Raw genomic sequence first — 27,828 nt, 5'->3', positions numbered from 1 at the left:
TCCTTCAGAGGGAGACTTTTCACTCTGATACTCTGAGTACATGTCAGAGCCTGTAATCTATTACTTTACTGGAGTAACGTCTTTTTTAACACAACGGCTGCTGACCTCTGAGAGCAGGATATAAACTCTGTGGTGTTGAACAGGAGGTCTGATGAAACCGTCTGGTGAGTTAAAACGAACAAGTATAAGCAGTTTGTACGCAAACGTGACTTTGTGGTGAGAACATAAAAATGTTGCATGAGGCCGAACGTGTTGTGATCTTCTTCACGTTTACCAAACAGACGTTCTTGTATCCTAATACTGTGTGTGCTGATTGTACCTGAACTGTTTGGACTCAGTCATCATGATTAAATCGGGCTTTAAATCACGTGTTGGTTTCCTGATCACAGACCGGTCCTGGACTAAGTGGACTTCTGTCAGGGTTCAGCTTGTTGGACCTCTGAGCGTCGCTGCTGATCCTTTAGCAGAGCTCCTCCTCAGGTCACAGGTCACTTCCTGTGTGTGTCTATTGTGCCCAAAGTAAAGTACCTCAAACGCCTCGCTGCTGCTGTGAAGTACGAAATGATGTCACAAGACCGATGAGACACATAAAAACTATCACTGTACAAATACATTTCATATTTTACAGTTTTCCTTCTGCTGGAGCCTCTGAAGGCTGCTGAGGACGCGTGTGGACGCATCGGTTACTGGATTCCTCTGAATAAACACATGGCGAACACCATCGCGAAGAGCTGCAGAGACAACGAGACACAGCGAGACAACGAGAAGAGAGAGACAGTTTTAAACAGACAGACAGGAAGTAGTTTCGTCAGGTCGGATCAAACTTTTTCTTAATGTCAAAAAACGCAAAAAGATCAAAACCAGGACGACTTAAATCTTTAAAAACATCATAAATATTAAACGGTTCGACAATTTTCTCAAACAGCTGCTCACTGTCGTTTATATGAAACAAACCGGAGGAAATATTTGTTGGGATTATTTTCAGCGGCGGACTGATTTGGTGCTCAGGTGACGTGAACGTTTCAGTAAAACTTTATCTCAACTTAAAAACTCAAATCTAACCCATCAGGTGACACACAGACGTCATTAGAAGATATTTTAGACGTACTGTTTATTTAATGTCAGAAAACTCATTTTAGTCATGCAAAAATCTTCATCACTGTCATTAAAATATGAACAAACAACGAGCAGTAAATGATTCATCATTTAAATACAGTGAGAAATCAGAGTACGTACTTCGATTGTCAGCACGACGATGGCGAGAGCTCCTGCTGTGTAAATGTACGTCTCGAAGTAGTTGACCATCGCGGAGTAACAGCCCTGCAGGACGAAGACACAAGAGTGAGAAATGGTTGATGGTCGACTGCAGCAGAGAAGCCAGTGTGTCCATTTCTTATATAATATTTTAGGTAGTTTGAATTCAAATGTGCATGAAAATATGATAGAAAACAGGATGGAAATAATATTTAAATCAGTTAAGAAGCGATGTAAGGTTTCAGAGAAGTTACACAGAAGATGTGTCTTTAATTAAAATCATTAATACAACAAATAACTAACTGAATCATTCCTCCCACTGCCTGAGAAACACTGACTTAATAGATTTCATTTATCATATATCTAAATGATATACAGTTAGTACACAGATTCAGAGACATGAAAGCTCAAAAACATTTTGCTCACGCTGTTTTTCTCGAGGTCAGTTTGTGTCAGAAGTTAAATTAAAATGCTGCTCATACACGAACACATCAGTGATAACAACAAAACACGTCCAGGACTTTTAGTAGAAACTGTGTGTATGTTTTTAAACCCGTGTGGGTGAGTTAGTGAGAGGAACGTGTTTCCTGTAACGACCTTGTTGTGTCTGAAGGCCACGCTGCCGCTCACACACTGCTCCACGCTGCCAGCTCCAAGGTAACTGTTCCTCTGGCAACAGGCCTCAGGGACCATCTTACTGGGGCTGAGGAGCCTGAAGAGACTCTCCTCGAAGTCCTCGGGGCCGCTGACGCCACAGCAGTCGAACTGTACACAGAAACACGACGGGAGGAAGAGCAGCATGAAGGACTGGGACGCTGATGGAGCGGTGATTGTAAAATCAGTGGCTCACCGTGGTCATGATGGCGTTCCAGGTGGATGTAAAGACGTCGGTGTTGTTGTGACCTTGGTAGTGACGCTTGAGCTCCCGGCTGAAATACTCTCTGGTTAACTGGACCGAGACACAGAAAACACCTCGGGTCAGGACGTCACCTTCTGACCAGGTGATAATGATAAACACAGTTTGGAGAATCCAGACTCACGTGTTCCCTGAAGAGGAACGCCAGGATGGCAGCAGCCAGTTCAGCCAGGAAGATGAAGAGGATGAGCATGAAGAACTGAAGAACAACCAGAAGAGAAGAAACAGTCTGAACAAATGCTTCAACACAACCCAGACACACTTCACACGATATAAAACACAACATATAGTATTATCCTGCCTGTAACTGACAGTAATAATCTTATAGTGGTTGTGCAGATGTGCGTTGTTACATCCTCGTCCTGTAGAGGGCACTGTTGTCTCACTGGACTCTGCTCTTATGTAACTTACAACAGGGATGTAACGGAGGACGAACACAAACTCCACCTCGCTTCATTCTTGTTACAGTTTCACCACTTTTGACCTCTTAATTAACACGTTTAATTCAATTAAACAGGATGAATGTGATGCAGCAGAAGAGTGTAACAGTGTTTCACAGTCCACGCTGTCACTGATCTTTTCTAGCAGATCGTTTCTATAATAAATATATGATATGTGTGTTTGTTTGTCTTCTTGCTCTGTGCTTTTTCTTAAAATGCTTTGATTATTATTTCAGTTTGGAGTCTCGACACATGAGCCGTGAGCTGAGAGAGATCAAACACATAAACAAATGCATAATTAACACACATTGACGTGCGCGGCTTCACTACAGACTCATCGCGCTCTCGCTCTCTGTGGAGCTGATGAGTCGATCAATACTGAAGCACAACAAACGTCAGCAGCACCCAAACATTTCACGATGTTAGAACTTCTCTGTTTTAACCTTAAAGCAGTGAATGCCTCTCATCAGCAGTGACTCACAAAGAGCAGGAGGCATTTGTTCTCCCTGATGGCGCCGCAGCAGCCCAGGAAGCCCAGCAGGAACAGCATGCCGCCCATGGCCAGGATGACGTAGACCCCGGTGAACAGGAGGGGGTTCGCCGCCACGATCTCCCTGAAGCCCGTCGGGTCCAGCAGCACCCAGATGCCCACACCCAGCAGGAAGGAGCCGCCCAGCTGGGAGAGGAGGGTGAATTATTCAGTCAGAGTGACATCATCATTTTACTGTAGTGAGTTCAGATCCTCCAACCAGCTGATGGAGAACGTGCACGAGTAACTTCATCTCTTTGTTCTGCTGTAAGTGTTTGTCTGAAACAAACGTGTCTGAAGGAAAAAAGTGTTTAAAGGTGAAATCTGTGAGAAACTGCCAGAATTCAAAGGTAGCTTCAAAAGGGCACAGGGTTTGTACACATTTTTCAAGGTCAAATTCAAGCACTTTTAAGGGCCCTTTTTCAAAAATGTCCAGCACCTTATCGCCGGGGTAAAATACATGACTACAGGAATATATACTCATGATTTTTTATCACAATTATGTACATTGTATTATGCTGTAAACATCTAAAATTGTGTTTCATAATAGCAAAAACTTTACAAATTAAAGGAGAACACAAAGTTTTATCCAAGGGAAGCTACTTGGCGTTCTTCAGGTACACTTGCACCAAGACAACGAGAGAACAGAGAGCACCCAGTAATTTTCTTTTTTATCAAAGTTTATTAATATTGAGCGTGTCATCAGTCCATCTGCATCAAATTCACCAAACTTACTCCTCAGCCATCCTTCTCTATGGCTACCGGACTGCGTGTGTGATGACACACACACACACACACACACACAGATTTTATTTCTCCTTGTAATAAGCAAACTATCCAGTCTGTTCCCAATTTTGCCAAAAACCAGAGTTATAATGTCAAGCACTTTCAAGTACTTAAACTAAAATCCAAGCACTTTTCAGACCATGAAAACACAACATTGAAATTCAAGCACTTTCAAGGCTTTCAAGCACTCGTACGAACCCTGAGGGCAGCATGACCGCTAACTGCTGCTCAGTACACACTTCACAGGCTGTAGTGACTCGCTGCTGTTAGCAAGGAGCTAAGTGGCCATGTTAGCTCACTAGAGTCTGGCCACGACACTACAGAGGTGATTTACACTACAGAGGTGATTTACACTACAGAGGTGATTTACAGTACAGAGGTGATTTACAGTGGTTCTGACCAGGACTATGACTCCGGGGACGAGAGGACAGAGAGACAGAGTCGGACATCATCAGTGTGTGGAGACAGAACGTCTTCACATGTTACTCTGTGAACTTGGAGGATTTATTTGGACCGAACCAGATGTGACCGTGGAGACAAACCGACACAGTTCTGGTGACTCTGATTTAGATCAGGTCCAGTTTGAACGACGTGAGTTTGACGATGAGTTAACGAGCAGATTGAGCTCCTCTTAGTTCAGTCAGAGAGAGAAACTTGATTCAGACGGTTGACGGTTGTATTTTTCTGTATTCGTCAGGAAAATAGGTGTCAAAATATTAAATTTCTTGACATTTTGTGAGGTAATTTTGTTGACTAAGTAGTGAAGTGGCTGCTTTTACGTCTCTCAGCTGAAACTTCATCAGACAATCACCTGTTGTGGTACAGAGTGATGTCAGGAGACAGGACGGCAGCGATAACGAGGCAGATAATGACTAAATTTGACTTTTTTTTTTTGGGAGAACTGAGAATTTTCTTTAACAACAGCTGAGGGGGTGTGTGTGTGTGGGAGAGTGTGTGCAAGCTGTGTGTATCTGTGTGTTTACGTGTGTGTTTGTTATGTGAAGCTGCTTTTGTTTTCATATTTCATATCATTCTGTAGTCGTGATGCAGCGTCTGCAGGGTGTATCGCTTCAATACATTCAGATCATAGAGAGACACTTGTGTACATAATGTTCTGAAGTTTAACTGACATAAAAGACGCTCTGAAGGTTACCGATGTTAAACAGCAGAAGAAGACAACAGTGAACTCACAAAGATGAAGAAGTTGAAGATGAACATGAGGTACTTCATACAGCTGAGGCAGTCTCCCTCCATGGCTGAGCCTCGAGCTGAAACCTCGCCCTGCCCCTGGAAACACACACACACACACACACACACACACACACACACACACACACACACACACACACAGATTAGATTTACATTGGAGCTTAAACAAATTATTGATTCGTCGACTGACAGAAAATCGTGTACTTTTTTGATAATTGATACATTTTTTGTGAAACTTTTCCAGGAAACATTAAAATACATATATACATGATACTGTGTGTACATACGTGCATCTGAATATACATTCACACACACACATACTTTGAACAATCTAATAATAAAAGTGTTTACTGTACAATAAGATGCACCTGTGTCATTTTATCACAAATTAAAAGCACTGAAATATATTTTTAGCGGCTGATTTTGACGTATATGATAGTAATCCTAATGTGAGCAACAAATAACGATATTTAAAATGAAAGCTGCTATAATTAATATATTATATAAACAATGCACAAAAGACTATCTGTATATAAGAGGAGGATGACATGATGAAGGTCTGATGGTGCAGATAGTTTCCCGCAGCTCCACAAAGCTTCATAATGTTTATCAGATTGTTGTTTAAGTTTCACAACTTTACTGTCGAGGCCTCACAGCTCGAACATGCTTACGTGCATCAGGTGACACAAACAGCATTTAATTAATGTTCCTCTGTGACTGCTGGATGAGTGAAGAGCAAACTTCATCGTGTTTTTAACCACATGCTGCACCAAACAACTCATTTAGGTTCAAATGAAATAAATGACAACAAAAGAAAAACCAACAATGCAAACAAACTAATTTCAGCATTCCTGCAGACCTGAAGATTCAGAAACGACTGTTTGAATAATCGATTATTCATTTGTTGAGTCTTCTGGAGTTAATTCAGTTAACAGAGAGGCCGAATATGAATTCTCTCGTATGAACGTGCTGGTGATAAACTGTATCTGTACGCAGCACGTTACATCACGACTGTATTCAGCGTCTCCTCTGAAGTCCGTGTGAGCGAACACAAGCAGCAGGACAGAAACGCAGGATGACACATCGGCAGTCACAGTTTTTGTCAGTCGTGGGGACGTGACACTGACAGCCTGTCCCTGTGGGATCGTTTGACACATGGACGGACGTCGGCTGGTGCTGATGAGGACATGTCGCTGTAAGAGCGGCCATCGGTGGGGGTGTGAAGAGGACCAACTGTGCACTTATGGTCCCTGATGGTGTTTACCAGTTAAAACCAACATACAGCCACCTGTCACATGTGAGGAGACGGCCGGCACTTCAGTTTGATAACTGCAGATCTAATCAAGGGAACGACCACGAAGAGGAGGTTCACTTCTTTACACTGTTAACACTCAGTTCTTCTTCTTTCTATTCAAGGAACAAAACATTCAAATCTGTGCATTACGTACAGAAAACAACACATGTCTTTTTCTCTCTAATCTCAAACGTGAAGAAACTACAAGATTTGAAAATAATGACGCATCACTCAACTCAGAAAATTAAGATTATCGTACCCGAGGGAGCGAAGCACCTCTGCAGTACTGACGAGATAACAACCAGAGCCACCCAAATCCAAAATATCATGTTTGATATTTTCAGTGCGGCAGTTCAGGAGGTTTAAACCTGGACCTGTACAACCGTCACATTATCAGATAATCTGGGCTGAACTTCGATATCGCCTGAGGTCCAAACACTCGTTCTAGTGCAGCAGCAAGAGAGCGTAACAAAGACACTCAGATATCCAACATTTCTTCTCTGCAACTTCAGACAGTTTCATTTCCAAAGACGTACACAGATGTTCTCTCCCTCACTGCGTAACGTGGCTGTATGTTAATATTCATGATGTCAAAATGTTGTCTGTATCTGTCTGTCTGTTGTCAATCTAATAAACACAATGACACGTGTTTCTGAAATGATACATTTTCCTTCCATTCTTGTCCCTCAAAGTATAACTACTTCTATAAAACTGTCTTGACTATGAACTCGAGTGCACGCCCTGTACAATGAGGTAAAAAAGGAAATGAAATGTGAAACCTAAATTCTGGAGTTAGTTCCTCTGGTCTTCATGTCTCTTTGATGAGAAGTGAGGACTGGAAGCAAACATCCGTCCTGCTTCTCCCTTTAACAGCCGGCGGAGCAGTTAACACCAGTAATTCCTGTTTATTTACCTTCTCGCTCTTTGTCTAACTTTGCTGGGCTCTCGGCTGTGTTAATGTGTATTTACGGCTAATTTGACCGCTCTGTGCGAGGCTTTTAGTTTAATGACGTAAAACGCCGGTCGCTCTGCTTTCACTGCAATTAAACCCTGCCAGTGCACTCTGGGTAATTGCTGCCTCTTCGGGCGAGGTCAGGGTTAATAAAATAAGGGTACGTACGGTGCGCTGGGAATTTGCACACGCACTCAGCATTATTAGCACATCTTTGTCAATCACTCATGTCAGCACAATTACAATTACGCAGATAGATGTGTGATTATGAGATGAACAAAAAGAAGACGGCGAGGAAAGAAAACAAACAAGAAAACACGAAGAGCTGTCAGAGAAAACAACAGGAGCATTGTGATGATGTCAGACGAGATTACAGACACGCTCACTGCTGCCGTGTGACAAAGAGCGAGGGCAGAAACAGACGTCTTGATTAAACCAACAGGGGGCATTAATTAAAGTAATCATGATGTAATCAATCATAATTAGATTAATATAATTATAATTACATTTGAAATCAAAAACAGCTGTTGGATGCTGTTAAAATGTAAACCAGCTGCAGGTTTAATGAGTCCGGCTTCTGCTTTTTAACACCGACCCTCCTGCAGTCTGACAGCCTCGTCACTGAGAACATGTATGAAGTGGAAGGCAGTAATTTTCCACTCAGACATCTCCTGGAAACGGCTGAAGCCACTGTTATTAAAGTCTTCACCACGCTGAGCCGTGTGCTCTTAAAAAGGTTTTTAAAAAAAAAAGCAAAGTGGAGCCGGACTGATGCAAATCATCCGCACGAAAACCTGTTCAGCCTTTTTCCTTTCAAATGAAACACTAAGAAATTAACGACCAAATATGTCTAAACTTGAATTTAAGACATTTTAAGAGCTAATGAAGTTTTTCCCCAACAGGATGAACACACAGCTGACACATTAATGCACATTTGCAACAGATAATTCACTGTGTGAAGCTGATGGGGGACTGTAACGATTATTTTCATTATTGATTTGTGCTCTAATCACGTATTCCAATTGCTTCTTTTGTCAAACAGTCCAAAACCCAAAGACTCTTCTGTTACACTCAGACAGGACAAAGAAAAAAAGCAAATCCTCACATTTAAGATGCTTTTTAATAGTTAGACAGTAAAAAATGATCAATAGTTATCTATACTGACCAATATGAAACTTTATATGTATATATTTTAATTTAATCTCACTGGAGAGTTTGAAACACCTTCTTTTTATCTCCATGAACCAACTCCTTCTCTAAGCAGCTGATGGAAACGAGCTGGAGACATTTGCATATTTCTTTTGTTGATTTTATGAAAACTGAGTTCCATTCTGGACATCTGAACGGAAACCTGACGTGTTTCCTTGTGAGTGTGAGTGCGACACATCGGGTTTGTTTCGGAGCTGAACTGAACTGATTTGCTTTCTTTCATGGTTTGGAGGATCTGAACGAGCAGCTGCTCAGTAACAGGTGGGAAACATTCATCAGCCTCTTTTCTCCAGGAGACAGGTGTACGATGCAGATCTACTGCAGCGAGTGTTTCATCCACTTATATCACTGTTGGACTCTCGCTGTCCCTCACAAACACAGCTGTTACTGTAGATTAGGGGTTGTTTCAATTAGTGTAAGTTTATTTTATGTTATAGTTGATATGATGTTACACTTCCTGTCTACTCTGCTGGAAAACTGGAACTGATGTTTTGCAGATTTTCATCAACATCCTTTTCATTCTGTGTTTACATCTCGTCCTTGTCTGAAGAAAAAACGCTCTTTTTGTGATCACAACACTTCGTTCACTGTCGCTGATCTCAAATTGCTCAAATTGTTTTGTAATCACAACCATCACTGTGTTTCTGTCTTTGTAATCACAACAGCTTGTTGCACTTGGACGTCTGTCTTCTTTGCAATCATAATTTCTATTCTCAGAAAATAATACGAAAGCTGGTTTCATGCAAAACAACTTTTTTGTCCCCGCTGACAGGCCTTTCATCCCCTGCTCCTCTGAGGTGTATCAAATCAAATGTGTTTGAATCGTCTGATGAATGCAGACGGGAAACAAACTGCATGCTTTCTGTCCTGAACCACCTGCTAACTGCACCTTTAGTTCAAGCTGATGCTGCAAATGTTTAAGAAAAAATATCTGTAACGTAACGTTGAAAGATTCCACATCAAATGTTTTATGGTGCATTAGTGAAAAAGGTTTTTCTGTTACAAAACTAGTCCTCCTCTTCCTGTACTTCCAGTTTCAAGTGTGTAAAACACAAAGACACACACACACACACACACACACAGCACAGAGTGGTGCTCAGGTCCCATTTAGCAGCTGTGGCTCTTTTCAAAAATAGGTCTGGGGGCAGCTGGGTAATTTCACGCAGCCACACAGAGAATGGCCACAAATAATTCCCTCTCTGCTCTGCGGTCATGGAGAATCGCTCCGGTTGGATTCAATAATCCTGCAGCCGTTTCCTGCCGGCCGACACTGGAGATCCTTCAGGTGTTCGGTTTGATCAACTCGCTCTGCGTTTGATTATTCAGGATTAAATGTACATATGTATCAGCACCTGGTCTGTGTTCGCCTGCTCCCGTGTAATCAAACTCCTGAAGCTTTATCAGAATACATAAATACACAACACTGACAGGATGACTGTTCTGTTGTGCTCACTGAGCTTTAAACCTGCATTCGTTTACTGTTACTACCTTATTAAGATGACATGTTTGGAGTTATAGCGAACAGTTCCCATTTCTACATCCAGCAGTCAGCAGTAACACTCATTTGTAACCGTGTTTGTGTCCAACAGACTCTGTTGAGTTCTGGTTTTGGTCTCCACCAACTCCTGAGTCAAATATCTTTGTCTTAACTTATAACCTGCTCCGCTTCATTCAGCAGCTCGTCTCTAACTGTGTCCGTCTCAGGTTTGCTGCTGGACAGGTAGCATGTAGAGGGTTTTAGAACTCTTTTGATAAAAATATCTGCTGGCTGCTGCTGAGAAGAGCGATGAGTGAGTCAAAACAGTACAGATGTAGGAAGAGGTGAACAACCTGTCCAAAAATATAATATATATTAAACTGCATGATCCATATAAACTGCAGGATTTTACCTCAATTTGGAAATTGATGCTCTTGGAAGACTTGAAGCCTGTGACTGTCTCCAAGGTATTTCTTTACTGACACAAACTAACCAAGCAGCTTGTTCCTCTCGTGAGATCTGGCAACACTGTCGCCTATTGATCGACAGGATACAAAGGAAAAAAACACAGGACAATCAAAGTAATTCTCAATCAATCAGAGTCCCTGATTACACAAACACTGCACATTAAAACCCAAAATGAAAAGATTCACTGAACTGTTCCTTTAAATACGCGTATAAAGAGATTCATTTTGCTGCTGTAATACATTTCACTTCAGCTTTACTTTCACAGAGAGTGAGTCTTCACAGTAGTGTTGTGGGTGGAGGTGAGCAATCTGCAGATAATTCTCTGTGGGTTCACCGCTACAAATGACCTCATTCACAGCACTCATTTGGTCCAGAGTTGAGATAAAAAATATTGATCGGTGCAGCTCAAAGAAAGTAACAACACAAAGTAAATTTTGCTCTTCAGTGTTCGCTGCCAGGTGATGTCACTCTCATCGTGCTTCATGGTCGCCAAGTGTCTGTATTACAAGCAACTTTAGGCTGTTTTTCTCTGAAGTTACTGGCAAATAATTGTAGTTGCAGGTTGCTTTTGTTCGGCTTTGTTTCTCAACTGTAGTCGGGTCTTTGGGCTTCCTCGTCTCCAGTAACTTCTGTCTAATAAAGCAAAAATGCTGAGCACGCCACGCTGCTGGATCTGTTTTACTGATTATTTTATCTATATTTCATTTTTTGTTCGGCAGTTGGATTTGTTCTAGTTCCTTAGAGTTAAAAATAAAAATGTAAGATTACAATGTCTGGTGTTGAAGCATCTTTCTCAGGCTTCTTTCCACAAACAGTGGCTTGTTTTGTCTTGTGTGATTTGGCAACACTGCCGTCTATTGATTGACAGGAAAGAGGAATAAAAAATATATTTCTTCTAAATAAAAATGTTACTTTTTTCCACTGTTTCTGTTTTATATTATCTGGTTTTCAAAACGCCAAAAAGACCAAAAAATCAGAAGATAATCCATCAGATTCCTGCAGCGTGATTACTCAAACTGATACGCTGCACATTAAGATTAACTGAACTGTTCCTTTAAATATCCATAGAAAGAGATTCATTTTGCTGATGTAATACATTTCACTTCAGTTTTACTTCCACGGTGACACTCATTGCATACGGCACCTTTATTATCATTTATAATAGAACCAGCAGCCCACAGAGCTGAGGACTGCACCGTCAGCATGTTGCAGCAGTGAAACAGGATCCCAGTGTGAATCCTGCCGGCTTCCCACAGCCACTGTGTGTAACTGTTTCTGCAGCGATTACCCAGCAGTGACAGGACGCTCCAGTCCAATAAATCACAGAGTCAGGGAGTCTGGAGGAAGTGCAGCGTGTACAGAAGCATGTTTCCTCCTCGGTGCCGGAGAGGCAGCGGACCTGATTGCCTTCATCCATCAGAGCAGTGAACGGGGACGGCGGGATAAACCCCGAGGATTTAATGTTTCTGCATCAGTAATGAGAGGACAATGTACACAGCCGCTGTGAGAGAAGACGCGTATCGATGTTGGTAAATCTCAGGAATGTTGGTGTTGTTGCTGCTTCTCTGTGTGGATTCTGGTATCCTGAACACAATCATACACACCGTTGTGTGCAAATACTTTGCTACTGTGAACTGTGATGCAATAACTAAATAAATAAATACTGCAACGTATCGTGACTAAATGCAAACGTCCAATACAAAATGATGTTGGACGCTCGCTGTCCACACTGATCCTGTTAAATATTAATTCTGCTTCTTCCATGTCGTCGCTTTTTCTTCAACATTTGTACTTTCACTGGACAATCACATGCTGAGTACTCTGATTACTTTCTTGTTGTACCAGGTAAAGTAATGTGTTAGTTCTGCAATCAAGTAATCAAATATTTACTTTGTTTTTCATGACAGTAATCCGTCACTGGAATGAAGTTGCTGCCGTCCAGTGCGCCAGTGGAGACGTTTTTCAGTCTCAGAAGTCTTCGTCTGGAGATTTGATGAAACCAGAACAGACCTGACATCACAGCGATCGACTGTTAGCTAATAATAAAACTTAATAAACGAAGGCTTTGGTTGTATTCCTGGCTGACGGCACTGAGTCTTATCTTCTTCTCAGTCTGTTGGAGAGTTTCTTCAGCAAACTGAACGAACAATTGTGACTTTATTTCATTCAGTTCTGCAGAAGCTGAATGAAGATGAGACACACTGCTGAAATCTGGGGGAGAAGAGACATCTTGGACAAAGCAAAGCTCAGGAGGGGGGGTTTTCTTTCACAGAGGTAATTGTTAGCTCTCCCCTCTCTGAAAGCTACCTATGAAACCAGTCACATGGACAGCTTCTCCCTTTGAGGGTCTGCCATCACGCCTCATAACAGATACAGAGGCAGGCAGGGGAGACATCAAATTATCTTCTTTCACACACTTTGCCTTTGGAAGGACCCTGAGATGCATACCAAATAAAATCAGGTGGATGAAGAATACATAAAGACTGGAGCGTCCCTGAGGGTGGAGGTGGTGTAAGCCTCTTCAGAAAGTCCATACTGACTCAGGTTTCTGCTCTGAATGCTAAACAGAGTATAGACGTGGAGAGGAGGAAGGAGTGGAGCTCTCCAGGGGTCATCTGCAATTTCACTTTAATTATCCAAAGTATCAACGACTTCAATGAGGCTCTCCAACCAGTGTGGGTCAATACAGTCTCACTTTTAATATGAGCTGGAATGTGGAAGTTGCTGCAGTGGAAGAAATTTATAACACTCAATGTTTGAGACCTGAAGAGAAAAAACACCAACGGATCTCAGGCCGCACGTCCAAAGTACACGGGGAAACTGATCCTCTGGTTCAGGAGACACTCAGAAACGTTTTCAGTGTTTTTGGCTGCTGACAAGTTAAATTATGTCACTGAAACTTGGTTTAAGAGCCCGACCGATAAATCAGTCAGTCGATATTATCGGCCAATATTGGTCCGGACACAGATGTATCATTGATTATTTGTTGTCTGACAGGATAACTTTTTTTCTTTTTTACCGAACATGATGAATAAAAAGACGGTAATCTTCTGGTAATTGATATTCATTCGATATTGCCTCCATTACAAGTGTTTGTTAACAACATTTGAGGGTTCATATGTGTTCATATATTCTGTGATTTTGATCAATACTGGAGTTTTGATATTGGTATCATCGTCGGCCTCAAACATCCTGCATCGCTCAGGCTCTACTTGGTTTCATCCACAACCTCAAAACTCACCTATGCTCTCTTTGAAAGTAATTTTTCAACTGTGTACTTGTAATTTCGTCTGTTAAAGACACGTCTGAGCTTCACCGACTGTCAACTCACTCATGACCACCCTCTCTTTGTTGAGCATTGATGTTTAGGGCAGAGAAAGATGCTACAAACATTAATATTGGATAAACAACAAGATTAGATCTTTTTTTCCACAAACTATTGTCCTGATAAATATAAATGAATTACACACTGTTGAGACAGAATCTGTTTTAAGGCTGGATTTGTAGTTCTGGTTTCACTTCAGCTCTCTCTTCATCCAAATATGAGACGATATCTTTTTTCAGGATGACATGACATTACACTTGCAGAAAGTGTTGCATCATGGGTAGTTTGAAGGTTTAAAGTTGCTCGTCTGGAGAGATTCTTCTCAGTGAATAGCAATGTTTCGTTGGTTGATCTCCATCCTACAGTTCTCCTGACCTGTGTGAATAACATCTTCCAGCTAAAGTTATTTTCTCTCAGGCAAACAGTGTCTCGGGCGAGTCGACCCGACAGTTCTGGTCTGAGAGTCTTTTTCGGAGTTCGGGGTCACCTTATAAATCAGGGTCGTCTCACATTACATCACAGGTTTGGTTAGGTTTTGACCTAAATTCAGAGGCACAAGCTTTCAACTGTCTGACCCGTTTGAACAGTCGAGGCCCAGTATCGACGTCTAACCTCCCTCAAAGTATTGATCACTGGTTGTTAAATTAAGGTCATTTTCACTGGGAGTTACACAAGCCTCTTATCTCTGTTCTAAATCTGCAGAAAAAGATTTGTTAAATGCTGTGAAGATAAGATAAGATAAGATAAGATAAGATAAGATAAGATAAGATAAGAATTGACTGTTTGATTGATTGACTCCACACTGGGGAAATTCATTTGTTTCAGCAGCTGTGATGTGATTAAATGTAATTACCAGAAAACTTGATGGTAGTTTTGGTAAAATAAACAACCTTCTTTGACAAGTTGAGACTTTTTTTTCTTCACAGTTGAACTGAGGTGAAAGTGATGTAATGCTTTCTGCTGCTGACTCAGCATTTGTGAACATGTTGTACCTAAAAATAGAGTTTGAAATTCAGCGAGTTTAATTATTTAACGCTTTCTTAAAATACTGCATGACTCACTGTTGTCAAATGTGTCATGTTTTAGTCAGAACTCCAGGTTCTGCTGTTACAAAGGACAGCTTTAAAGGACAACGTCACTTTCATTTACTTATCTATCTATCTTTATTTTTTAGTAATTAGAAGTCCAGACGGCCTCGACACTGTGATCTGCTACAGGTTCGTTCCACATTTGAGACGTTTGTGCTTCTCTTTTTCTCAGAAATACAAACTTGCATTTATAAACTAATAAAGCATCAGTTGAAGTGGAAAATCTGAAGTTAAACACTACAACACTTTGATGTGTGTGTGCTCAGTATGTGGGCACGACCACATGTGTCCGTGTCACCAGGTGGTGTAATCGATGCAGGACACACAGCGAGAAGATAAAACAACAGACAGTCAGTCAGAGGAAACCTGCATTCATTAACATTTGTATGAAACAAGATGGACTAACATGTTTCTACTGAAGTCATGAAGCTCCTGAACATCAAAGACATCTGATGGAGTAAATAAGTTAGTTTTAATTGGACTTAATGCGATCAGGCCTTCAGTCTGACCTCTGTGGGTTTATATCCGTTACTGTCTGTCTGCTCTGAGCAGTTTGAATTCAATCAGTCGGACGACGTAAACCAGACGGAGGTGAAGTCAAATCATTACATCCAAACAAACAGGAGCAGCATTTTGGTTTAAATGTTCAGTAACAGATGGATCTGCTCGTAGCCCGCTTCCAGACCTCTCCATCACTGCCCACAGCTCAGATGGATCTTTGTTGAGCTCACTGACGACTATTTGTGGAAGCGATCGACCGAACAGAGCTGATTAATTCCTCTGCATTACAAACGATCCGTCAGTGCCTACTGTGGTATTTTTCTTATTGTGATGTCATTTCTTGGAGCACCTTCAACTGATTCATATCCTTGAAATCTCTACAACCGACGCTAAAAGGTTATTATGAGTCAAAAAACAATAAAGAACGATGAAAGTGTTGAATTATGTCAATAATCCAAAAAACATCAAAATCAGTTTTTCAACAAATTTTACTGATAACAAAAACATATCGACCCAAAAGAATTCTAAGCGTAAAAAAACATGAACAAAATAATTAATTTAAACTATGTACATATTTTGGTTTCTAAGATATGAACATTTTCTTCACAGCTAACAAGGATGTCACACGGTCGACTGCAGCTTCAGTCATCCAACTGGATATTTCTAATCTGGAGACATTTCCAGCTGTTTGTGTGCTGAAAAAAAAAAACCCTTTTATACATGGGAAGTCAGAAGATTTTCATCCCTGATCGTGGCAACTGAAACACATATTTTAAGCCAAACCAGATGTTTTTCTAACCCTAACCAAGTGGTTTTTGTGCCGAAACTTAAGCACGGCATCAGCACAGCGCTGTGACAAGAGAGAAACCTTTTAACTTACCTGTGGTATTGCAGAAACGTCCTTAGCCAACATTTATCCTGGTTAAAGAGCTTAAAATACAGACATAATCTTCCTACATAAATAGAAAGCTGTCTTGTTACATCAAAAATAATGACCACTGCAGACAATGTGGTGAAGAAATCACAGGGCTAATATTCGGGAAACAGGAAATCCCAAAGATGAAGACTTTTCCTTTCAGGGTTTAGAAGTTCATGTTGCTTTATTAATGTCTAAAATGGTCTGCCAAATTTAAACCTTGTTTGTCCCTCTTAATAACACAGAACACGCTCTCGGGTGAAAGCAAAAAGAACAAAGAAATGTGTGATGAAAATGGGCCAAAACAAAAGGAAAGATGGAGGACAAGACTGAGAAACAACAGGAAGCATCATACCATATGTACCTGTTTAATGGCTCCTGCTTTCAGTGTAGGAAGGAGAACGGGAGTCTTGAGCCTTTGACCTCGTTCTGCTTTACATCAGCTACAGAGAAGAGAACACAGACGAGTTTAGTAAAAGAATATTCACACGCTCGTGAAGAAATCACCTGTAACAGGTACAGAAGAAAGGTTCAAACACAAGGCTCTTTTGTCCTGGACTCTATTACCATGTATTAAATAATGTGTGATATTTTGTTTCTGGTTATTATGGCATAAAAAGTGTGTTTGTCATTGTGCAACCAAATTAGGAAGAGGCATCGTCTTCCCCGGTCACTATCCTCAGGTAACGGTGGACCTACTGGAATAACTGGGACTGGATCAGGAACAAAACCTGCCTACTTATTAATACAAATGCATATTTTATTTTTCTTAGCTGAGATCAGAGTTTCTAGCTCAAACTGGGATTCTAATGATTGTTTTTTTCTTTGGACAGTAGCCAGCTAATGTTGCTAATGTTGTCTTTGCAACAGCAATACCACAATTAGACACTAGGAGGCAGGAATATTTCAAATTTGTATATTTTAACAAACAATGTGATGTACAAACTAATGTGATCCTTCAACAATGTGCATAAAATACTTTGATGGAAACATTTATTTGAACATGTTAGCGAACGACTTTAGCATTTAGCTCAAAGCAGAAGAGTCTTAGATGAGTTGAATTTCAGATTATCATCCTTTTCTATCGCAGTCACATGAAAGACAACACTAACTTCTGAATGATTCCTGTTTATTACCATTATTACCTATTAATAATCAATGCTACGATGTGAACAGATACAGTATCTGGTCTGTGGGCCTCATTAAACACATTTAAACCTGTAAGTCTCAAACGATTTAACACATTTCTTCAGCCATAATTCAAAAGTTTAGACAATAGCACAGATGAGTTCACACTGTGACTCGGGCCTTATAGGGGACCTAATGTACAGCTGTTTCTATAGCAACAAGCCCTTGTGAGCAGGAATGAGGTCATGATTGATGATCAGTGGTACCTACAGCTCGTGTTAAAGCACGGGAAAATCCCTCCAGTAACGTGAGAGATTCATCATGTTAATGCAGAGGGTTTTTTGTTCTACATGATTCACAGCTCATGATTCATGTTTTTGTGTTTGTTTTCAATACGTGATTCAAAACTGCGGATCAATCTGTCACGGCGGTGCAGACTGGTGAGCAGTAAACAAACGTGAAGAGAGTCGTGACAGAACAGAGCGGCGTGAAAAGCTCCTAACGTGCCATCACACTGACAAAACTGCACCAAGATTAAAAGTGGACAAACTAATCCGTCTGTGCTCAGGGGCTCTTTTGTCCGCATGTCACTGTCGACAAGGCTTTTGTTTAATATTCAGCATGACTACTGTCCCATGTGGGCCACCGTACATTGATCTATGAGCGCTGGCGACCGGGAGATTGTTTCCAGCTCGTTCTGGCTGAGAAAACTGAACCAGTTTGGATCAGAGAGCAGCTCAACACAGCTTTAGTTTCACTTTGCTTTGATGGAGCTATAATGTGATTTAGGCCACTCATCTGTATCAGTGTGGATGTCTTTGTTTTTAAAAAGTCCGTATCAATCAAGAGTTTAAGATTTTCAAACTCAGGACTGTGCGTCTGAGTCTGATCAGATTTCGATTGACAGTCTGACAATCAACAATATCTCATCACATGTTAATTAATGTCGCTACATCCTGATTGGTGCACAGATACGGATGACGTCACCTTTTAGAAGAGCTGTGAGAAAAGCACAAAGGCAGAAATCTCTCGTGTGAAATATCCACAAGTATTTGAAGGTGTGGCTGAAACTTCTCCAGATACTTCAGTAGTTTATGAGAACGCTGAAGCTCCAGAAATGTTTTGTGGACTACGAAACGTCACCTGACTTTCCATCAGCAGGACGGTGAGTAGATAATTACAGAGTTTTCATTATTTAATGGACTGTTCCTTTAAAATCCTGTGACAGAATGTTTGCATCAGAGCTAACTGAGCCTTTTTCTACTGCGTATGTTTTAGCATATTCAGATATTGGTAATGCTGACTTGTTAGATGAAGTATTAAGAAATTAGAGCACAGAAATGCCAAAGATTGATTTGAGGTAATTCAGAAACAGCATCTTCATCATGCTGTTTGTCATGCAGCGAGCAGCGACGATTTTTCCACTTAAACCAAAAGTCATGCAGGAGTAAAACTAAAGACATCATGTTTAAATAATACTTTGGTAACAGAGAAAGTCACCCATACAATTAATACTTGAATAAAAGTCTTGAAGTATCTGATGTTAAACATAATTAAGTAAGTGAATTAAACATATATTAACATGTGTGTATTTACTATTCACTATAGGCTGACTGATTACTGGCCTGGCTGATTAGCGTTCAATTTCTCATCATTGGAATCTGTTTCTTTTTTTTCTTTTTTTATTGTCAATAAAAAATATGGCAGCATGTAATCTGCAAAGTAACTAGTAACTTCAAATGAATGTAGTGGAGTACAAAGTACAATCTTTGTCTCTGAACGGAAGTGGAGGAGTGGAAGTATAAAGCAAACGGAAATGGAAATATTCGAGTAAAGTACGCAAGTTTGAGGGAATTATGGTAGTGGTCATGTGCAACGGTTCTAATTTAATTGAATTTATCATTTTGTACCCTTTTTTTTTTATTTCTTAATTGTCATAACCCCCAACGTATTTGCGGGTAATTCTCAGAATCTTTGATGTTTATTTCAGGTCTATCTGGTTTTTGCGCAGGACTTGGTGTCGTTCTCTGGCGCTCAGCTACAGGTCGCTGCTGGCAGCTGTGGCGATGATGCTGCCTGTCACACAGAAGGCACATGACTCATGGATGTGGAGGACCTTCCAATTCTGTTGACAGCAGCGCTGCCCACACAGCAAGGAGCCCTTCTCCCGCTTCTTATTCACTCCAAAAAAAAACTAAACCACATTCATGTGCAGATGAGGTGAGACGGTGACTAATCCTGCACCAACTGAACATTTTGGGAGACCTGAATAAACTGTTTAATAATCAGTTGGAGCTGCGGATTCAAGCTGAACGCTAAGACATCATGATGAAGTTCAAAGGAGACGACTGCTCGTGCCTTTTTCATGTGAGCATCGGCAGAGTCGCAGCCGACATTGCTCCAGTTGATACTGCAGTAAGAGCAAGAGGGAGACATCTTGTAGAAGGGCTGAAGCCAAAAAAAGAGCTTCTTTCAAACTCCATCAAAGCTGCGCCTGAGAATGAAAACCTGACAACCACCAACAACAGGGAGCCAGGAGAGCACACGTTCAAAAGCTGGTCTCAAACTAAAAGACGTTATCTGATTGCTTTAAAACCTGAAGAATAGCTCTCCCCCTGATAGAAGTGTGATGAAAAGAGAATTATTCCCAATTGCTGCCAACGCTTCAGCCTCTCGGTGCCATCTGAGAGCACTGAGCTGTCAGCCGGCGAGGACAAACTAAACTTTAAAAGATGAAAGTAAAAATGTCGAGCACAGAGGTGGGCACGTAATCCTCCAGAGACCCAATTACACCCAAACCCTGAGAGGTGGATGCATAGGTGGAGAACAGGGTGCCCACTCTGCAGAGGAGGAGAGGAGGACAGCTGCTGCTGCTGCTGCTGCTGCTTCTCGTCATCCTGATACTTCTATTAACTGCTGTTTATTGAGTGAAATCAATACACCAGGTGTGACTAAAAGCTACCTTCCATGCAGATGATCCCCGCAGCAGGACCACACAGGCAGCAGATTCCTCTCGCTGTAATTGCCCAAAAGTGTAAAAGAAACGTCATTACAGCCGAGGACATCTGGTTCAGGTTTGGGAGAATAAACTGGAGCGCGTGGAGAAAAATTCTGTCTGCTGGTTCCTCTCAGACTCTGTTCTGAATTACCGTCTCCCACGTGTTGAGTGTTTGTACGAGTGGCCTGGTGCCAAACGCTCTCGTGATTTAGCCACCGTGTTACAGCTGCACCACTTCTCCTGTATTTAATAAACCGCAGTGACTGGACTGCCACAGCATTCGGTCGTGGCAGAGAGCACTAAAAGCTACCGAGCTGAACGCAAAGTCGGATAAGTTCTCAACTGAATTATTCCAAAGTCAGACTCTAAACCGTGGAGTGACTTTTGATTTCAAATTTCAAATCTGACACTTCCAGTTACAAAATATTAAAAAATGACTCCACAAGCTACGACAACTTTCTCTTTGTCTACTCAAACCTTGTAAAGTAAAACTTTGCATGTACTAAAGTCACTATTAGTCCAAAATGTGTGTTGCGTGATTCACAACTAACCCGACTCGTGCAGACATTTGGGTCTTAGACACACCACAAACCACAAGTCAGACCAGCAGCAGCCATAAACTCCACACTCAAATAAAACAGCCTGAAGTCGAGCCACATTTGGGAAACATTGCAAAAAACACGTCGCTTAGTGAACATTGTGGATGCCAACTTCTAGGTTGGCCTACAATAATGTCCTCCCTGCACCACTGTACACTGTTGCTATATCAATTTATTTGGTATAGGTATTTGATAAAAAAAAAAGTGCAACTTTATTTTGTTGTGTTTCTGAGGAGTAATTGTTTGAACCATCATGATATTATTTTATGTCCATATCACGAAGCCCTAGTAGAAATCTAATTTTATCACGGTTTTATAATAATTACCCAAAGAATAATGATTAACTACTGAAGTCACTTAACTCTCTGTCTGCCTTAACGAGCTGAACAACAACACATGAGATGACGCCTCAGTGATTTTTAGAAATAATCCCACTGCTCGATTCACAATCAGGCTCAGAATGAAAATGAAAATCGTTGACCTGACTTCTCTAACTTTACAAAACTTCAATCCAACATCGACGTTTCCTCACAGGTCCGATCAGCCCGTCGGGTCTTCAGAGGAGCTAATTAGTCTCTTGGTTGTTAGCTGTGTAAAGTTTATGCTGTCCTGTCTCATTAACGTTCAGCCCAACTCTGACGAGAATTTAAATCCGATATAAAGAGCTGTTTTTATCTCTCTATTGATGCTCCTGCTTGTCCTGATTTTGAGGCTTTTCATTCTCATTTGTCTTCATTTCATTTCATTTGTTTGCTCAAAGGTAAAATCTCCTCTTTGTATTTATATTTAGTCAAGTCTTCCATTTTTAAACATGAAGCTGTGTGACGGTTGAAGGTGTTTCATCTTAAATATATCTCACACAGCTTCAGTCAGGATGTTCACAGTGAATGTTTTGTGTGTGTGACTAACACGTGACCTCACAATGAGTTTAGAGAGAAAAGAGGAGCTGATAAAGCCGCCGCGCTGCGACAGAGCAGAGTTCAGGGACGAGGTCGCCCTGTGGAGGTCTGACCATCTGCTTTTTAATTCAGTTTGACTGAATTTAATCTCGTTAAAACTAGAAACCTTTGAAAGAGCACCGGGGCATTAGCATGATGTGACCGCAGTGTGTTTGAGCAGAGTGTTAAAGGCTGCTAATTTAATCAACAAATAAAGGAAACGACCCTCTTCCTTCTTCCCTGGTGTCAGCTCGACTCAGTCATACACATTTCTTCATTAATTGACAGGAATCCGGAGGGCTCACCTTATAATTAATGGGATGAAATCCATCTTTATTTTCATTATATTTTCTCTAGTTTTTGTCTTCACTGGATGTTTTCAGTTGTTCTGGCCAAACTTAACAAATCTGAGAAGGAGATTCTCACCACTCAGCTCTATACTGAGGTCCTAATCTGTCATGCGACTTAGATTTAAGGAATCACAAACAAGAAACTAGTTCAGACGGTCAAATTTAAGGTAGTTTCAAGGCTTCTTCTGGACATAATCATGTAGGGCTGTAACTACTGATCATCTATTTATAATCTGTTGATTTCTATTTAATGAATCAACTGTTTGAAATGTCAGGAAATAATGAAAGATCCCCCAGAGCCCACAGTGACAGGTTCCTTTCTTTTGTTTTGTCCTATCAACAGTGAAAAGCTCCAAAATAAGGGCCTCTGAGGAGCTTCTGAACTTGTTAGTTCATGTCAACGTTAGCTAACTGTTGTTTTCTGTTAGCAGAGCGGAGAGACGAGGCACTTGAGAACATGCAGAAAGTCACATTCTCGCCAAAAATCCCAACAACAAATCAACAGATCATCCACAGGCTTGTACCGACAACCAGCAGAGACGCCGAAGGTCTCTTTTACCGTTAATCTGCTCACATATAGTCAATATGTAAGAATTGACTATCTCAAAATGTAAGAATCTGGGACAGAAGGTTAAGATTTCCTTAACCAACAGAAATAAAACTGTACTATATTCAATTTACAACGCTGCAAATACTCACATTTAACTTTTGTTTCACTGCCACAAGATGCATCGCTAACAATTTTAATAATCGAAAAACTAGTAGTTTACAGGTCACACTGAGTCTGTGGTTGACATTTTATTGATAAAAAAGTCAACAAATGGAAAACAACTGGTAGAAAAACCTGTCAGGATAATAATAATAATCAAAACTGACCAAAGTGCTTCAGTTCCTTCTGCTTGCTGCATTTTCACTTTGTTAAATAAAGGATAAACCAACACTACAATCTGAACTCAGATGCAGGACTGATTCTGACAGCCTGATATTTTGTATTTTCCTCGAATGACACCACACGTCCTCCCTCAGTGCACCCCGAGACGCTCTGTTGGCAGGATGGGAAGTAAAGTAACTGCCAGTCCTCGAGGATCGCCCCCCCCCCCCCCCCCGTGGCTCGTCAGTCCTTTTGTCAGGCCGCAGCCACCACGCTGTGATCCACAAATAGACTAAGTGCCTCAGTGCTGCACATGAAGGGAAGGGACAGATGGACCTGTGGTTCCCCTCGCCACAATGCCTGCGGACATCCTCCAGAGACACGACCTGAACTTGTGGAGGTTGCATGTGGAGGTGGGGACACAGAAAGGCAACGACAGGCCAGGAAAAGGGCAGAATCAGCATCAGGGAAGATCCCGAGCAAGATCCAAACAACACCTGTCTGTAGATTTATCCCCAGATGACTGATTATTGTTTTTTGTTGTTAGCAGAGAGAGACGGGTCCTCCGGCCAGGAATCAGATCGCAGATGCTGTGTTTATGTAGCAGACGCTGCGACCATCAGGACACCAGTGCAGACATCCGTACATGACTGCTTATCATGAACATTCAGAACCTCATAATCAAAATCTTTCATAGCCGGAGTAAACATATGTAGCCAAAAATCCATCAGTTGATTGTATTGCTTATCATCATTATTATTATTATTTTTTTAAATATCACAATACACAATATATGTATATTTCGATAAGTTGAAATCTCCTCTAAGCACCTCATTAAAGCACACTGGCACTAAAATCAAATATCACAAATATTGATAATGTGACAATATCATAGGGATGACTATTGGTACTTTGACAGAATATGATCACAATGAAAGCTGAATTTCCTGAGTATAAAGTACCAGGATCTTCCACAGAGCCTCCACATCGTGTATGAGAGACTTCCAGCTGAGAGTCTAACTTCCTCTTTAACCCTCTGCTAACTTGAATCCAGGTAATGATTTTATTGTTGGGCTCATCTGGACTTTAAAATGTATTTGGACCGAATGTTCTGATAGATAAACTTGATTTGATGAGCGTTGTCAGGAAAAAGGTCCACTTCACTGTCAACAACAACGTTTCGGTACTTAAACCTTCATCAGGTTATCTTACAAGACAATGGAGGAGGCTGTGTTAAGTACGGTTGTGGACTCGATATATCAATACATACAGATTCTGATTATTTTTGACAGTTTCATCAGCATTGTCTCCTCCACAGTTAAATTACCTTCAGTGCTGTTGTTGATGGGAATCTCATTAGTTTCAATAACCAAAGTACTGGACAAACTAACATTTTGACCTGATTTTTGTGCTCGATGAAAAGCCGAGGGATCAATGAATTTAATTGCTTCTCAGGGATGAATCATTCATTTGATTCATTATTTCTGACATTTTACAGACTAAACGCTTCATTTCTAAAATAATTACAGATTGAACAATAATGGAAGTAATCATTAATTACAGCCCAGAGGTATAAACTTAACGGCTAAATGGAGCCAGAAACAATTAAACCTCGTGGAAAGAGAGGATTTTCCCTTTTACTGACATTCACCTCATTATGTGAACACAATGCAAAAGACGTCTTTCTGGCACTGCTGGCTGGAACAAAGAGTCGTTCAGGTGGTACATATAATCCTATTCTGAACATTTTCATCATGCAGATGGTGCGCATCAATGTGCCAAACTCATTTATGCACAATGCAAAGAAAACTCTGGACAGTTAAGTCTCTGAGAGTCTCTTGATCGCCGTCTGGCAGCCGAAGCTCCGGGAAGAAACACTGACTGGTGGAAAAGGTCAGTGTGAGTGTGTCGCACAGACTCACGAGGTGTGAAAGTAGCAGCGAACACCGGCCAACTGCTTGTTTGGCGACTCAACTGGACACCGCGCCAGTTAATCGACTCGCATTTAGAGACTTTACTTTGCTCTATAAATACAGCCTGCTGGTGAGTCGTCAACAGAGGGGAAGATTTCTATCTTGCACACATACAGACGGAAAACATTTCACCTTAGTGTTACAAAATACACTTAAAAATCCTCCTTTGTGTTTACTGGCTCAGTTTTTAGTCATCTGCCACCTCCTCACACACTGTCAATCAACTGACAACTATAAAAAATCCTCTGTAATTAAGATTAATGTTCAACTATCTTGATGACTGAGTCACCATTTGAGTCACTTTTCATGCAAAAACACAAAACATTTTCTGGTTCTATCTTCTGTGACGTCAGGATTTGCTGCTTCTGTTTGTCTCCTGTGACAGGAAACTCACTTTATTTGGGTTTTTAACAGCTGGTCAGAATAAACAAGCAATTTGAAAATGTTCCCTTTGGCTTTAGGAAATCTTCACAGGCACTTTTCACAATTTTCTGATATCTTAAAGACCAAACATCTAATACCACAGAAAGACCCCGAGCAATATATAGGTATCATCCAGGGGTAGACCGATTATTGACCTTGACTGATTATTGGTGCCGATATTCAGCATTTTCCGATTTATCATAATGGTGACTAGCCTTCAGATTGGCGATAAAGTTAAGCTAATTTAAAATGTGCCTCTTTGGCTCTGATGCAGCTTCCTGTCACACATTGTCCTTCCTACAACACCATCTGATTGGCTACACGTCACAGTTGACACCCTATAAACACTGAATAATCTGAATCTGTTGCTAGTAACTAAAGTTATCAAATAAATACAATATACAGAAATTTAAAAGTGGCAGAAAATGGAAATATTCAAGTAAAATACCTCAAATGTGTTCTTAAGAACAGTACCTGAACATGTACTTTGGTTTATTTCATCACTGGTTATTACTGCAAATTAATACCTATTCACAATATTTATATTAACATGAGTGCTTGAAGGATCACTGCAGAAAATGTGTGTATCATGGCCGACACATTGATATCAGAATTACCATCTGCATCACCCCCAAAAACTGCATAACCAGTCTAACCACAACTACTATCAACTATTTATCAAATATTAATGTTTAAAACAATTAGCAGACAGTTGATAATAAACATAACTGTGAGTTGAAGCAGACATAAACAAACATTTTAGATAAGGTGATACAGGCTTGATAAAGAAAATGTGTACAGAGGTTGTTTGTGAAGTAAATAAAACACACAAAACATCTTGAATTTCTGTATTCATGCACTGAATGACGTACAAATGTGTTAAATACATAACATCATGAGCTAATGTCATAAATTCTATAGTTTATAGGACTAAATTTAATCTGATAACGTTAGAAGAACATAAATCATTCACAGATAACAGGTTACTTTTCAATATAGTCCATGAATATCGTTTTTTATTAATGAATTAATGTTTTTAATCTTCAGACACAAAGGTTCAACTACTCTAAACTTCAGTCTGTATTTAATACAAGATGCTGCAGTTATTAACAATGAACTCGTGTAATCTCTGACATTTTAATGAGACTTGTTCACGTTTAAAGTTTTATATTTTAGTTGGTGTAAAATGGTATTTTACTATTTTCTGATGTTTTGAAGCAGAATGTAACGCAGAACTGTGAGTGGACACTGTGAAGTTGACTACAGGCAGCAGTTGTTGATAAAACGTGAATTAAATCTTATAAATGAACAGAGTTGATAATGAAGCTAGCAGAAACAACCTGAGCTAACATCAGTTCTTTGTAACTCACCGTGGACTGAAGCTTCTTCTTCTCTTTCTCTCTGTTTCGTGTTTCTGTTGTTCAGCTGGAGTTAAAACTCTCCGACAAACTCATAAATCCAACAACCTCTCGGGATGAACCTCCGCTGAGCTCCGACCCGCCGCAGCCTTCAGCCTCCACCGCCGCTCTGACTGTTACAACCCTCCGCTCTCATTTAACCGCCATCAAGCGCGACAGTTATTACACACCGCTTCCGGCCGAAGCTTTCAGAATAAAGTAGAATAAAACTACTTCCGGGACTAACACGCACTACTGCGTACGTTTACTCACACAGCGAACTGTAATTTAAATTTACTTGTACTGGACGAGTATTTTAAATATGATGCTACTTTATAATTTACTACACTGTACTTCAGAGATAATTTAAGTTTTTTACTCTATATTTTAATAACTTTTGTTGTCTTTAAAGACATAATCTCAAAGACTTTCATGAAAATAAATAACAAATAAATATATTATAAAGTCATCATCAATTGTCGAATGAGGTAACACAATGACACTTGCGCCCATGGCCCACTGTTAAAGCCCTTGTTGCTGTAACAAAGATGGCGCCACTTTACAGCAGCTCTCGCTCACTTTTGAGCCTTTTTCTCTTTTAATATTTATTTTTGTACTTTTTAACTGTTCTTAATTACTTCTTTTTGGGGCTCTATATACAAGTCTATTCTATTTCTTCCCTTTTTAATTATATTGTTTGTTTTTTTACTATTGTTATTGAGTTTTTTGGTAATATTCTGTCCTTTGTGGCAAACAAATATTCCCGTTCGTAGGACAACAAAGGAAT

At 40.5% G+C, this 27,828-nt stretch overlaps 1 protein-coding gene across 4 annotated transcripts; it reads right to left on the bottom strand.

Moving 5' to 3' along the window:
• Positions 1-94: 94 nt before the first annotated feature.
• LOC115580864 (tetraspanin-18-like) lies at positions 95-27,208 on the bottom strand. 4 transcript variants are annotated; one of them, XM_030415580.1, is made up of 10 exons: positions 27,015-27,208; positions 16,720-16,807; positions 10,479-10,601; positions 5,117-5,212; positions 3,092-3,286; positions 2,295-2,369; positions 2,105-2,203; positions 1,852-2,019; positions 1,237-1,320; positions 95-731 (listed from the first exon to the last, which is right to left on the bottom strand). In XM_030415580.1, exons 4-10 carry the CDS (start codon positions 5,177-5,179, stop codon positions 684-686), a joined length of 732 nt encoding a protein of 243 aa, XP_030271440.1. In that variant the 5' UTR covers positions 5,180-5,212; positions 10,479-10,601; positions 16,720-16,807; positions 27,015-27,208; the 3' UTR covers positions 95-683. The 4 variants fall into 4 exon arrangements, with proteins under 4 accessions (XP_030271440.1, XP_030271439.1, XP_030271437.1 ...); XM_030415579.1 differs by having other exon boundaries at positions 16,729-16,807; XM_030415577.1 differs by lacking the exon at positions 10,479-10,601 and having other exon boundaries at positions 27,015-27,207.
• Positions 27,209-27,828: the final 620 nt, after the last annotated feature.

This window comes from Sparus aurata, chromosome 4 (genome assembly GCF_900880675.1).
Source record: "Sparus aurata chromosome 4, fSpaAur1.1, whole genome shotgun sequence".
Classification (NCBI taxonomy): Eukaryota; Metazoa; Chordata; class Actinopteri; order Spariformes; family Sparidae; genus Sparus; species Sparus aurata.
Note: the sequence above shows the minus strand (reverse complement) of the source record. Positions and strands in the feature narration are given on the sequence as shown.